Here is a 12,889-nt window from a genome sequence, read left to right as displayed (position 1 = left end):
AATCACGAGGGTCCAGAACAGTAATGGCAGTGACCACCACGGCGGGCACTGGGACGGTGCCTCTTTGTATATGACGATGAGACTCGAGGCCCCATACCGCTTGGGCTCTCCCCACCACTGCCCAGTTCCTTTTCCTTTTGATTTTGAACCTTGAGGGCGTTGTCTGGTGGAGAGGAAGACGGCTTCCTCAGGACAAGCCGTTCCAGTGGATCTGTGCTCTCGGGGCGCTGGTAGAAGGGTTTGAGTGTCCCCATCGGCCCCCGCAGCCAGCAGCCTCCTGGAAACTGGGGTGACCCAGCACCTGCCTGGGCGGTGGCGAGGGTTAAGTGGAGCACTAAGGCACTCGGCCCAGTTCCTGGGACGTGGGCAGTGCTCCCGAGCACCCACTGTGGTTAGTGCTCTTTCCTATGGTATCCAGAGATACCGGGCTTAGATTTCATTTTCTTCTCTTTGGGGAAAACGGTCAGAAATCTTGCATCCAGATGTGTTTCCTTCACCCAGGGGGTTCTTAGCCAGGTGGTGACCCGCCCCATGCCCCTGCCCACCGTGGGCCAGTATTGAATCTTTAAACTTCCCTCCCTCCCCAGGAGAAGACAGCCAGCCGCAGTGTCCGTGCTGGCCGAGCTAGGGAGCCCTGCAGAGAGGCTGGTCAGAGGAGGAAGAGGAGGAAATGCATCGCGACCCAGTGACCTCCACTCACTGATGCCACGTCTGACTTCTGTCCTGACACAGAACGCTTCATATAGATGTGTACAGTATATATATATATTTTTTTAAATGACCTGCCCCTCCCCCTTCAAACCCAACACGCCCAGGGGCCTCGGGACTTCCCACCTCTTTGCCCTGCAGACCTAGCGAGGCCCGGCCTACAGCTCCCTCCATCCCGGTCTCTGGCTGATGCTGAGGCTTTGTCCTCCTCTATCCGTTTTTCCCGTTTTGTTTGTGGGGTTTTGTAACAACTCAAAATAAAAGGCTCGAAGGAAAGGCGGGAGTTCCTAGTGCCTTGGGGACAAATATTTGCGTCTGACTTATTCTTGGAAGGGGAAGTCTGGCCGACGCCCGGAGGTGAACAAACCACCACTCAGGATTTGTTCTGTGCACCTCGAGGCTCTGGGACGCGGTGGCGAGTGGGACACACAGGTTGCCGAGGAACCTGCGAGGTGCCCCGCAGGTACTGGATCGGTGGGGAAAGCCTCCCGGAATAAAGGGCGTCCCGCTAGTGGGGGCGGCGACATCGTGGCCGCTTTGCTGGGCCGGGCCCGGCCGGCACCAGAGGCGCGGGATGGAAGGGGGGTACTTTCCCGGCACCTGGGGAAGTTAGGGTTTGAGCCAGAGGCGGGTCCTCTCGAGGTACCGCAGGCAGGGTAGGAGCAGGAAACCCAGTTAGGACCGAGGTGCCCTCGTGTCCGGGTCACAGAGGTGGCGGGGTGGTCTCCGTAGGACTTGGTGAGGGCAGCGGTGCGCCTCCCCAGAGCGTGTAGAGCAGCGGAGGTCATGGCGGTCTCTCCCCAAGGCTTTGAGCCTTCTGCTAGCGACAGTAAGAGGCCGTGCGGAGACGGAGTGCTGGGCCGGAGGTCTTGAAAGCCCAGGCTGGCATCCGACTGCACCCTTACCTTGGGGCCCTGCCCCATGTCGGCCTCTCTCCCCGCCCAAGTGTGTTTGGTCTGGAGAAGAGGTATGGCTTTGGTAGGGGTGAGCCCCTGGGTCTCCACAGCCCCCACTCGCTGGCAGGCCCAACACTGGAGCCTGTGTTGTTGCCGCCTCTCCTCACGCTCGTACTGTTCTTAGCACAGAAGTGAGAACAGGGATCTGGGAAAGTGGAAGCTGGAGCAAGAGGAGCTTGTGCTTAGAGATTACGGGCGAGAGCCTGTTTCTTCTTGAAAGCAGAGTATTTCCGTGCATTGACACGGAGACCTAAGTATGTCTGTATCCAAATAGTGCATCCCCACAGCCCAGCCTGGCCCGCGGGCCTCTGGTGGGGCTCCGTGCGCCGCACCCTCCCACCCCCACTACTGGATTCGAGGTCTCCGTTACCTCCTCGGGATAAATAAACTACATGCCAACGACAGTCAGGAACCAGAAGTGTTCTACTCACTACGTTTTATTCTCAGAGCTGCGGCCCTGGGGGTTGAGGATAAGCTTGGCTGCACAGAGGGAACTGGGGGGTGGGCAGAAAGTGGGGTGGGGCTGTTGGAGGGGCTGGTTCTTCCTGGGTGAGTGTTGCTAGAGGGGCCCGTCCCCCCTAAACAGGCTACAAAGCCAAGGCCGGAAGAGAAGGGTGTGGGGGAGCAGCGTGCTACCTCCCTGTACCTTTCCACTTCGTCCACGGGCCTGGATCTTGGGGCTCCGTGTTGGAGGCTGAGATGGGGGTCAGCCTGGCTCTCGGTCCACCTCCTGGGGCCTCGCATTCCCCCGCGTGGCCAGGGACGGTGGTGAGCCAGGTGCCAGGGCGTCGTGGAGGGAGGCGCAGAGCGGGAGGTGGGGGCGGGGGAGTGAGGTGTAAGGGAAAAGGCGGGCTAGGGCCGATGGAGAGTAGGACAAGGAGTCAGTGGGCATGCGGGGCTGGCTGCGTGCCGGCGTCTGCTGTTCACACGGCCACTGTGGAGAGGAGAAGCAGCCAGTTAGGGTTGGGGTCCCCTGTTGTCCCTGACCCTTCCCGCCCCCTTGGATCTCAGAGCAGTTGAGGACTTCCCACCCCACAGCCTCTAGAGGTGGTTCTCATGTATGAGATGGATGTCCCCAGGGAGGCTGGAGGACGACCCAGGGCCACTCTGCACTGGCCACTCATCCGTGAGGGTTTCGGCCCCTCTGGGGAGAAGTTGCTGGGGACTGGGTGGCCCCTGCAGAGCCCTCACCTGGGCCCAGGTCCGGCTTGGTCATCCCCAGCCCAGATGACAGGTCTTCAGTGTCCAGTGGCTCTGCAAAGGAGTAGCAAGCCCATCTGTCACTTGGCAGTCCAGCCTCCCACACCCACTGGCGAGGGGCCGGGGTCATTCTTCCCAGCCCTGCCAGGGATCTGTGAGCGGTGGGGCCGGTGCCAGAGGGAGGGGCTCTTGTCGGACAGCAGCAACCAGGTGTGGTCGGGGAAGGCCAAGGAAGGGGATGATGACACAGGGCAGGCGGGCCTGTAGGACTCGTGGATGCACCGGTGGTGCAGGGCTGCGTGAGCATCACAGGTCAAGGACAGAGGGACAGATGAGTAAGCAGATGAGTGGGTGTAAGGAGAGAAGAGATGCATGGGTAAAGGAGTGGCTGCCCCCCGGAGCTCTAGCGTCCTGGCCGCGTGTGCGCCAGGCGGGCCTTCCTGGACCTTCCTGCTCCTCTGACGCTCCCTGGCCAGGCGGGCAGGCGCTCTTACCGCTGCAGTTACGGTGCCCACGGCTCCTGGTGTAGGGGACCTCGGTGCCGTTGGGGAAGACGCACCAGCAGTAGCCGGTGCTCCCATAGCACTGGAGCGGCTTATAGTTGCCGTTCTCGTCGCACTGGGGCCTGAACATGCCAGGGTGGACGGCGGGAATGCGGCTGACCTCTTCCTGGCATTTCGTCAGTACTGAAGCGACAGGCATGGTGAAGACACAGTGAGTGAGCAGGCCCTGGGCCAGGGTCTCAGCAGAACGAGAGATCCACGTGCCACTGCTGTGGGCCTAATGCCTTCTGCCTGAGTGGCTGTGCTCACTCTACCCATTGCACAGATGGGGAAACTAAGGCATGGACCAACAAAGTCTGAGATCAAAGAGGAAGTGAATGGCCAAGTTGCTAATTTATCCCAGAACCTTCTTCTGATACTCAAGGCCTTTTAAAGTTTGGAATTGCACTTGTGATTCTTATTTCTAGGAGAAAGCAATAGGCATCTTGGGAAGTCTGAACTTCTGTTACTGGGGTTTTCCAAGTACAAACTGGGGCTTTGCTGAGGATGTGGAGGGATTCAGACATCAGCTGGGAGTCGGTCAAGATGGCACTGAAGGGGCCTTCTATGAACCTATGAGGGAAAACAGGGGGCCTGGGGTGGGAATGGGCCACTGATCTTCCACTTCCAGCACCAAAGCCCAGAAGGAAGACCCTTGCCCTAAGCCGCCTGGCATACTAATGCCAGGATGGAGACCTGGCTCTCTCTGATGCTTTAGGGCTGAAAATCCTGCCATGCGTTGTCCACAAGATGGAAAAACCCCAAGGCCCTCTTGTCTGGCCCCTGCTGGCTGTGTGAGCATAAGGAGGTCCTTCTGAAAGTGGGGCCTGAGCCCGCCCAGCCCCCTCAGACACCTGTGCAGGGCTGCGAGGAGGAGGAGGTCGTTGTGAGGACACTTGGAATGTTGGGTGGTTTTGCTCCAGGCCGACACCGTCCTCCACAAGGGAGATCATCCCCTAAAAGGAGGCCTCTGCCCTGTGGGCCCTCAGGCAGGATGGTGCAGGGGGTGGGGGGAGCAGCCAGCCCGGAAGGAACAGGCAGGAGAGACAGGAATGAGAGCTGGGGAGTCCCGGTGCCTGAAGCAGGGAGGGCCCTGAGGGAGCTCTCAGAAGCCCTGGCAGCCCAAGGCCCCCGCGCCCCATACCTTTCGGAGCATCAGCGTGGTTCTTCTCCAGCGGGCCCTTGCTCATTTCAAACAAGAGCCAATGGTACATCCAGCTCTCAAAGACCTAATGGGATGAGGTGAGGGGTCAGGCTCAACAGCCCCTTCCGACCTTACCTGCTTTGCCCCTTGGGAAAGACATGGAGGGTCTGACAGGGACTCAACACCCCAGAGTCCAGCTGCAGCCCGGACCCACGGAGTTCGGTCTAGGTGCTTCCTCACCTCCAGCCCTCTTCATGGTTGTGGCTTTGTTGGTGTCGGCTCCCTGGGGATGGCTTCCCCGGACCACCCCTTACAGCGCCTTTTCCCAGCCCTGTCCTAGAGGTCAGGAATGAGGGACGCAGTGCGGGGAACCCTGCTGACCTTCCAATCCAGGGTTCCCATGGTGGTCTTAAGGTGTTTCAGGTTCTCTGGGAAGCTCTCCTTCAGCTGTGGGTACACCTTCAGAGGGTCGGCCTCCTGCAGCGTAGTAAGCAGGAAGGAAGATTTGAAAAGTGCTCCCTGGCAGGCAAGGTGAAATGTGCAGCCCATGTTCGCCTGGACCCTCGCCGTAATGGAGCCAGTGGGGAGGGGAGGCAGCAAGGGTCCTCCGGCGGCACAGCTACGTGATCCCCAGGCTGGGAGTACAGAGACCCAGGCTCCAGGCCCAGTTCCACCACTAACCCCCAGTCTTCCACTCCTCGCAGACTCTTCCTCTTGCAGGGCTCCCCTCCTCCACACCCCTTCCCCTGCCATCACTCAGTTGAGTCCTCTGCCTCTTTCCTTAGAAATCTCCCTGCTCATCACCTGGTCACTTGTCTGTCTCCCGCACTAGCCTGGGACTCCCATAGGATTAGAAGCAAGTCTGAGTGTTTCCCAATGTGAGCCCAGAGCCTTGCAGTGCCTGGGACAGAGGAGACATGCAGAAGAAATTTGGGGAGGAAAAAATGGGCATCTTGAGCAAGTCCTTCTGGGCTTTGGGCCTCAGAGTCTCTCTACCACTCAAAACAGGAGCTGGCAGGGCTAGACTATGTATGACATTTAAGGGCCGCACTGGCATTCTTTCGCTAATCTGGTGAGCCCCTAGTGACGTCTCCTGTGAGCCCAGAATGGCCCAGGCCTTCGAGCAGACTCCCTTTGGGGAAACGTGGGTGGGCAGGCAGGGCCACTGGCTGGGTCCCACTCACCAGGAGCAGGTGCATCACGTGGTCCTGTGTCATGTTGCCATACCTGGTGGCATTCTGCATGGGCTGTGGAAGAAAAGAAAAGGGGGTTACCGGCACTGGCCCACAAAGGAGGAGGCCCACAAACGAGAGCCAGCAGCCAGAGTCTGGGTGAGGGTCCCGAGGCCCAGGTGTTCAACAGGAACAGGCCCATGTCTGCCACCTCCAAGCACGGGAGCTCAAACAGGTCACTTTATCTGCATCAAGGTTCCTTATTGGTCAAATCTGCATAAACTTCCCTGCCCACAGCTTTGGGGACAACAGATCGTTTTATGAACAAAAACATTACCCATCTAGGACATCAGGGCTTTGGGAAAGGAGGGGACGGTGAGGTGCTCTGGGAAACAAGAAGCGCCTTGTAAGCGTCCCAGGGACGGCCCCCAGAGGCGCTTTCCTCCTCCACACCTGGGAGGCCTCTTCTTCTTAAGGTGGGCCCTGCCCTCCCCCCGCCCCCCGCCCCTCACCGCGGTCCACTCCCCCAGCCCTGCTCTTCCTGGCTCACCAGTCCTCCCTTGTCCCTTGCCGCCTGCCCTCCATCTGGGCTAGATAACGCCTCCCCCTTCCACCGCCCTGAGGTTGTCCTTACCCCCTGGAGCAGGCCTCGCATGGGCATCACCTGCATCAGCATGGGGGAGGCTACCCGCATCTTGTTCAGGGGCTTGGTAGCTGTGGGACAGGAGGTACAGACAGTCTGAGTGTGGCCCCAGTGGCCAGGGAAGAGAGTACTCAGATGGGGGGCCAAGGTCTCAAACCCCAGTGAGAAGGGGCTGGGCTACCCCCCCACAGGGAGAAGGAGGTGGGCCCCGGGGTGAAGGGACGCGGGTGGGGGCGTCAGGGTGGAGGTGGGGCACACACCCTTGGGGAGCTTCATGCGCATGTTCTCCAGCTGCAGGTTCTGTGCGGTGACCGTCAGCTTGTCCAGCCGGCCCTGCTGCTGGTACAGGAAGTAGGCAGTGGTGGCCTGGCCAGCCAGGAGCAGAGCCACCAGGACAGAAAAGCCTGTGTAGAGGGCTCCTCGGCTGCATTTGCTGTTGGGGGGATGGAGACAGGTCAGAGGAGAGTCCACAGCAGTGGCTGCCCCAAGGACTGACAGGGTGGGGGGAGGCCCCATTTCCATCAACCCCTCTACCCCCTCAGCTACCCCAACACACACACACACACACACACACACTTTAAGCACAAACAAGTGCCTGTGCACATGCAGCTTGAAGACATTCTCCGAACCCCGTAGTTCCAACCATTGCTGTCCCTCCGATCCTCCTACACAGAACGCCCAGATCTGCCCCCTGCACCTGGGGCAAGATGAGTGGGGAAGAGCCAGTGACAAGTACCTTGTTCTTTCTGTCAGGGGGTTCCCTGAGGATCAGCACTGCCCTCGAGGGGGAGGAGGTTTTCATTCCCTACCTACTCAACCCCTGCAGTGAAGTCAGAGAAAAAGGAAGGAAGTGGGACCCGGACAGCAGAGCAAGTGGCCCACCGAAAAATGAGAAGTGAGGCCTTGACATTTCAGGGGTAGGTTAGGGGCACTGGACGGTGTCAGACTAGAACGGGGCCGGGGACCACCCACTCTGGGGGCACATCCTCTGCCCCAGACTCTCAGTGTCTTTGAGCAAATCTCTGCCATTCTTTGGGCCTGTCGCGTGGATGCCTCTCACCTCAGCAATTCTAGGATCTGGTGGTTTTCTTCTTTGAAGCAATCTGACTGACATATTTCAAATGATGATACCCCCCCAGGGGGGACCTCAGCGGGAGTGTGGTGCCTGAGCCTATATGACTGGGAGAGAGTCTCACATTCCCTAAACTTGTTGGCCCAACAGGGAGGAGTAGCCATATCTGAGACAGCCTTTGGAGCTGTCGGCCTTGGATAGAGTTTGGCGGGGCACGTGAACGTGGCACAGTTTGGGGAATGTAAGGGTCCTGTGCCAGGCACTGAGAGTTCCCGGACAGTTTTCTCCCACCTGGCCCCAGAGCTGGGACTGACGACTAGAACCCCAGTGGAAACTTCCAGGAGGAGACTGCATTCTGCTTACTCCAGGAACCAACAGGGACACTTTAGGAAACTCCAGGAGACCCTCCTGCATAGTAACTCATGACATCACAAACACAGCTCATTCTCATTGGCTCTCTGCTTGCCAGTCCTCTGCATTTTCTGGGCCAAGGTCCAGCCCAAAAGATTGTCGTTCTGTTAGGACAAAGCAAACACCCTGCATGGGGAAGAGGAGACTAGACAGGAGGGGAAAATGAAAACAAATCCCACTTCTAGGCCTTCCCAAGGAAGAGGGGCGTCCTCTAAAGGTTGTGAAAAGTCCACCCAAGCCAGGGGCCTGTCTAGGCTCACGCTCTCCAGCTCCTTATCTACAGGCTCATGCTCACCCCTTCCGCAACCCCACACCCCATCTAATTCCAGTCTTAGGAGAAACTGAACCTTAGTTTCACCCCCTTAGCTCAGGGGCCAGGGGTAAGTCACTTAACTCCTCTGAGTGAGTAACCTGAGCTACTCAAGAGGTTGTTACAGAAAATAAGATCCTAAGGGTAAAGCTCCTGGCGCCATACCTGGGCACACAGCACTGAATCCTTTCTCAGAAGCTACTAGTTAAACTTAGCATCTGGTTTCCTTCCTCTTTTTGCATCTTGAATGCGGTCCCCTGGTTCTGAATAACTGCCAACTCTAGTCACCTCTATCTTCATTTCCTCCTTTCCACTACCTCCTTCTTGAATCAACAATAGTAATTGGCTGAAGTCAGGAGCCAACCAGAACCAGCAGGAATCATGATACAGATGTTGCGAGGCAGAAGTGTTCACAAAAGTGTCTGAAATCAGCTCCCGGCTGGAATGGACTGAGCACACTGGGCACGGTCAGTTTTAGAAGTGGTAACTAAACTAAAAGGAAAACGAGACAAAGATTTGAGGAGGGGCTACCCTCTCAGTACACTGAGCCCATGCTGGGTCTGCAACTCGCTGGGTGGCCTGAGCTCAGAGGACCTCCACCTCCCCTCCCTGCAAACCATGCCTCCAGATGGGGGCCAGATGGTAGAGTGAGATCACACTTTGAAATCAGGCTAGCGCTGGGTTCAAATTCTGACTCCAACACTCACTAGCTGTGACAACTTAGGTAAGCTGGTAACTAACAAAGCCTCAATTTTATGTAAAAAAAAACTGAGCCTGGGTGGCTCAGTTGGTTAAGAATCTGACTCTTGATCTCAACTTAGATGTTGATCTCAGGGATGTGAGTTCAAGTCCTGCACTGGGCTCTGTGCTGGGTGTGAAGCCTACTTAATAATAATTATTATAATTATTAATAATAAAATTAATAATTTTAATTAATAATTTAAAAATTGTTAATAAAAATAAAAATAGGGATGAGAAAAGTACCCAACTCATAGGGTTACTGTAAGAATTAGGATTGGGTTTAGCATATAATAATCATAGTAATTAACAGTAGCTGAGGACTAGTGACAGGTAGACAGTGAAAGGGAACTATTAATCATGACTAGTATCATCATTGTTTTTATTTTATTAGTTTAGTTTAGTTTATTATTACTGAGACCCAGAGAGAAGCAGTGATTTGTTACCTATCTCCCAGAATGCAGTTCCTCATGACATCTCTGAGCGTCTCTCCCAAACCCCTTTCTGCCTGGTAACAGCTGACATCACAGCCCTAACTCCCTATAATTTGCAAATTACCTTTTTTTTTTAAGATTCTATTTTTAAGTCATCTCTACACCCAATGTGGGGTTCAAACTCACAACTTTGAGATTAAGAGTCACATGCTCTACTGTCTGAGCCAGCCAGGAGCCCCAATGTGCAAATTACTTTTTGAAGATTGGGGACTATGGGGACACAGAGTAACTGCATTCTTTTTTTTTTTTTTTAATGGTTTTTTTTTTATTTTTTTTAACATTTTTTATTTATTTCTAGGAGAGAGAGAGAGAGACAGCGTGAGCAGGGGAGGGTCAGAGAGAGAGGGAGTCACAGACTGAAACAGGCTCCAGGCTCTGAGCTGGCAGCCAGCACAGAGCCCTACGCGGGGCTTGAACCCACGAACCGTGAGATCATGACCCAAGCGAAAGTCGGACGCTTAACCGACTAAGCCACCCAGGCGCCCTTTTAATGTTTATTTTTGAGAGGCAGAGAGAGAGCAGGGGAGGGGCAGAGAGGGACAGGGGTAGACACAGAATCTGAACAAGGTAACTACATTCTAATCCTGCTTTTTTTCAGGAGACACCTGGATGAGAGAGAATCCTGGGACTGGGAAAGGGGTCCCCGTGTCCCCTGGATGGCTGTGCTGGCCCCTTGCTACAAGGGAGAGGGACACCGGCAGGGCATGCCCACATCAACCTTCAGTCCCTTCTACAAATGTAGCCAGAGTCACCCCTTGCCTCTCCCTGACCCCTGCCGCGGTCTTTCCATCCCTCTCGTAATGGCGGACCCATCCGTCTTCTCAATGAACACCTGTGACTACACCTCCCTGATACAAACTCCTACATGGATCCAGGCCAATCAGGGACAAACCCCTCTGTGACGGGATGTTGCTACCATCCGCTTTGAGAAACTCTGTGTCTCCATCTAGGATCCATAGCATTTTCCAGATCTGGTCTAAAGTTTCTAACCTAGGATTCACGGTCCAGCTGTAGGAGGTATGTGAAGCCGTGATACTGTGTGAAACTCTAGGGAAAGAATCCGGGGCTCTCTCCTGATTTTCAGAACAGAAGTGTACCATGCAAAGAAATAAAAAACTCCTGCCCTCGAGAAGCCCCCTCATTTTACAGGAGGGAGAACAGAAGACCCAAGCAGGCCAGAGTCTTGCTCAAAATCACCCAGAGTCAGGGCCTGAATCCATCTGTCCTGTGGCTCCCAGTCTAGTGCTCTTCCCGCAGCACCTGGGCACATCTGTGTGGTCCAGGGTTTGTGTGCTCTCCCCCGTAGCTCACACGTACCTCTCCGGGGCTCCCGGGCGCTGGCCCAGCATGGGCAGCTGCTCATGGTTGGAGATAAGGTCACGCTGGTCTTCCATGGTTCCGGCTTCTAGTCTTTCCCACACCTCCTCCTCCTGCCGCCGCTGCTGCTGCTGCCGCTGCTGTCTCCTGGGTGTCTGGGACCCTGAACAGTGGCTCACCTCTTGAAGTTGGGGCTGAGGAGGAATCTGATTCGTCCACAGGAGGCCACTCCGCCCACTAGTTAAAGTAGAAGTGAAAACCACAAAGCTGGAAATACCCCCACTTGGGCAAAGCTGCCTTTAACAGGGCAGGATGAGGGGGGTGAGGCTCCCCGGACAGGTAGAAAGGCCAGCCCACTTCCATTGGCTGCTCAGGGCCTTCATCACTTGTTTCCAGGCAGACCTCTGGATTTATAAGGCACTTTAGACGTTTCAAAAAACAGGCAAATGTTTACTCCCTAGACAGGAAATCACTTTGAAAGAGAAAATGCCTTTGTCTCCCAGGTTCCCACACGGATGACTGGGTGCAGAAAGAGAGGGGACACAGTGGGCTCAGTGATCCCCCTGCTGCCTTCTAACCTGCGCATTTTATGAACTGAGTCTGTGGTTCTAAGGCTCTGGGACTAACATTAACTGCCACTTACTAAGCCCTCCTTTGTGCCAGGCACAGTGCTAATTGTTTTACGTGTTTGATTCATTTAATCTTTACAGTGACCCTTTGAAGCCTGTTTTATTTTACTATTTCCATTTATAGGTAGGGACCCTGAGGCTTTGAGAGGCTACGTGCTTGCCCAAGATCCTGCATCCAAGAAGTGGGGAGTCTGTTTACACTCTGCTCTTCTGTCATGCTGATGTCCAAACCATGTGTTTCAAATTCAGGACAGTGGGGGCCTCTGCAGAAGGCCTGGGAAGGGCACACAGGGGAGATTTAACTGTGCTGGCAAGGTTTTATTTCTTACTAACTGTGGCTTACATACCATATTTGTTGTATTAATCTTTATGTCTTTTATGTGTTTCAAAATTTACATTAATGATTTTTTTTAGTAATTTTAGTAGTTTTTAAAGACTTTGTGGTTTGGGGTGCCTGCATGGCTCAGCTGGTTGCAGCTCAGGTCATGATCTCACAGTCTATGAGTTCGAGCCCCACATCAGGCTCTGTGCTGACAGCTCAGAGCCTGCTTGGGATCCTTTCCCTCTCTCTCAGCCCCTGTCCTGCTCATGTTCTTCTTCTATCTCTCTAAATAAATAAGTAAACTAAAAATATATAAAACCTGTTAAAAATAAAAATAAAATAAAGACTTTGTGGTTTGAAGATTCAATCAGTCTAAGATTTCAAAAGTCAAGGGAGATAGTAGATGTATTTTGAGGAGAGGGAGAAGAGCAGACATGGCCTTCAATGCACCAGTCCTGAGTTCAAGTTCCAAGTCAGAAAGACGTAGCCGCATGACCTGACCCAGTCCCTTGACCTTTCTGAATTGTTTTTCTCCTTTGTAAAGGAAGGACAATAATACTAAACTTGCCAAGTTGTAAGATTAAATAACCATTTAGCACAGAGCCTGGTAACCATAGAAGATGCTCAAGAAATGAAACTGTTACTCAGATATTTACTAGTAAGATATTTTCTGGATAATCAAGACAAATCAAACTATGTATCCATACAAACTTGAGCACAAATATTCCTAATAGCCCCCAACTGGAAACAACCCAAATGTCCATCAACAAGTGATTAGATAAACAAATTGTGGTTCACCCATGCAATGAATACTACTTACAAAAAAAAGAATGAACTATTGGTACACATACAATCTGGATGAATCTCAAAATAACTATGCTATATGAAAGAAGCCAGAACAAAAGAGTATATACTATATGATTCCATTTAGAAAAAGTTCTAGGAAATGCAAATTAACTTATAGTGATAGCATAGAAATGAGCAGTTACCTAAGGACTGAGGGAGTGCAGTGCTGGATGGGACAAGAAAGACGGTGGCAAAATGGCACAAAGAAACTTTGAGGGCACGGTCTTGATTGTTGAGCTTCATTCATGATGTATGCATATGTTAAAGCTTACCAAAGTGTACACTTTAAATACACAAAATCTGTTATGTGTCAACTATACCTCAATAAAACTATTTAATTAAAGTAATACATTTTAAAAACATTCTCTTGGGGCGCCTGGGTGGC

General features: G+C 53.7%; 2 protein-coding genes across 4 annotated transcripts in view; one reads left to right on the top strand and one right to left on the bottom strand.

Moving 5' to 3' along the window:
• TCOF1 (treacle ribosome biogenesis factor 1) overlaps positions 1-1,016 on the top strand; it is a 37,881-nt gene extending 36,865 nt beyond the window's left edge. For all 3 annotated transcript variants that reach the window (XM_039239483.1, XM_039239482.1, XM_039239484.1), the window contains one exon: positions 588-1,016. The gene's annotated coding sequence lies outside the window, so the exon portion shown is untranslated. The remainder of the gene's footprint in view (positions 1-587) is intronic.
• A 1,067-nt stretch (positions 1,017-2,083) lies between these two features.
• CD74 (CD74 molecule) lies at positions 2,084-10,961 on the bottom strand. The gene is made up of 9 exons (XM_039239492.1): positions 10,708-10,961; positions 6,626-6,798; positions 6,357-6,436; positions 5,735-5,797; positions 4,932-5,027; positions 4,551-4,635; positions 3,362-3,550; positions 2,856-2,918; positions 2,084-2,598 (listed from the first exon to the last, which is right to left on the bottom strand). The coding sequence occupies exons 1-9, from the start codon at positions 10,782-10,784 to the stop codon at positions 2,588-2,590; spliced, it is 837 nt and encodes a 278-aa protein (XP_039095423.1). The 5' UTR covers positions 10,785-10,961; the 3' UTR covers positions 2,084-2,587.
• Between the last annotated feature and the right edge of the window lie 1,928 nt (positions 10,962-12,889).

This window comes from Hyaena hyaena, unplaced genomic scaffold (genome assembly GCF_003009895.1).
Source record: "Hyaena hyaena isolate Hyena2069 unplaced genomic scaffold, ASM300989v1 scaffold_157, whole genome shotgun sequence".
In the NCBI taxonomy this organism is placed as follows: Eukaryota; Metazoa; Chordata; class Mammalia; order Carnivora; family Hyaenidae; genus Hyaena; species Hyaena hyaena.
The sequence above is the reverse complement of the archived record's forward strand: the minus strand, read 5'-3'. Positions and strand labels throughout refer to the sequence as shown.

What these genes read in the sequence shown, in the direction of transcription:
- CD74 (XM_039239492.1), bottom strand. Translation starts at nt 10,784, where the DNA reads ATGGAAGACCAGCGTGACCTTATCTCCAACCATGAGCAGCTGCCCATG. An exon ending in TGGGAACCCTGGATTGGAAG is followed by an intron (nt 4,636 to 4,931) that starts GTCAGCAGGGTT and finishes TCATCCCATTAG; the next exon opens with GTCTTTGAGAGCTGGATGTA. An exon ending in CCGTGGGCACCGTAACTGCA is followed by an intron (nt 2,919 to 3,361) that starts GCGGTAAGAGCG and finishes ACTCCTTTGCAG; the next exon opens with AGCCACTGGACACTGAAGAC.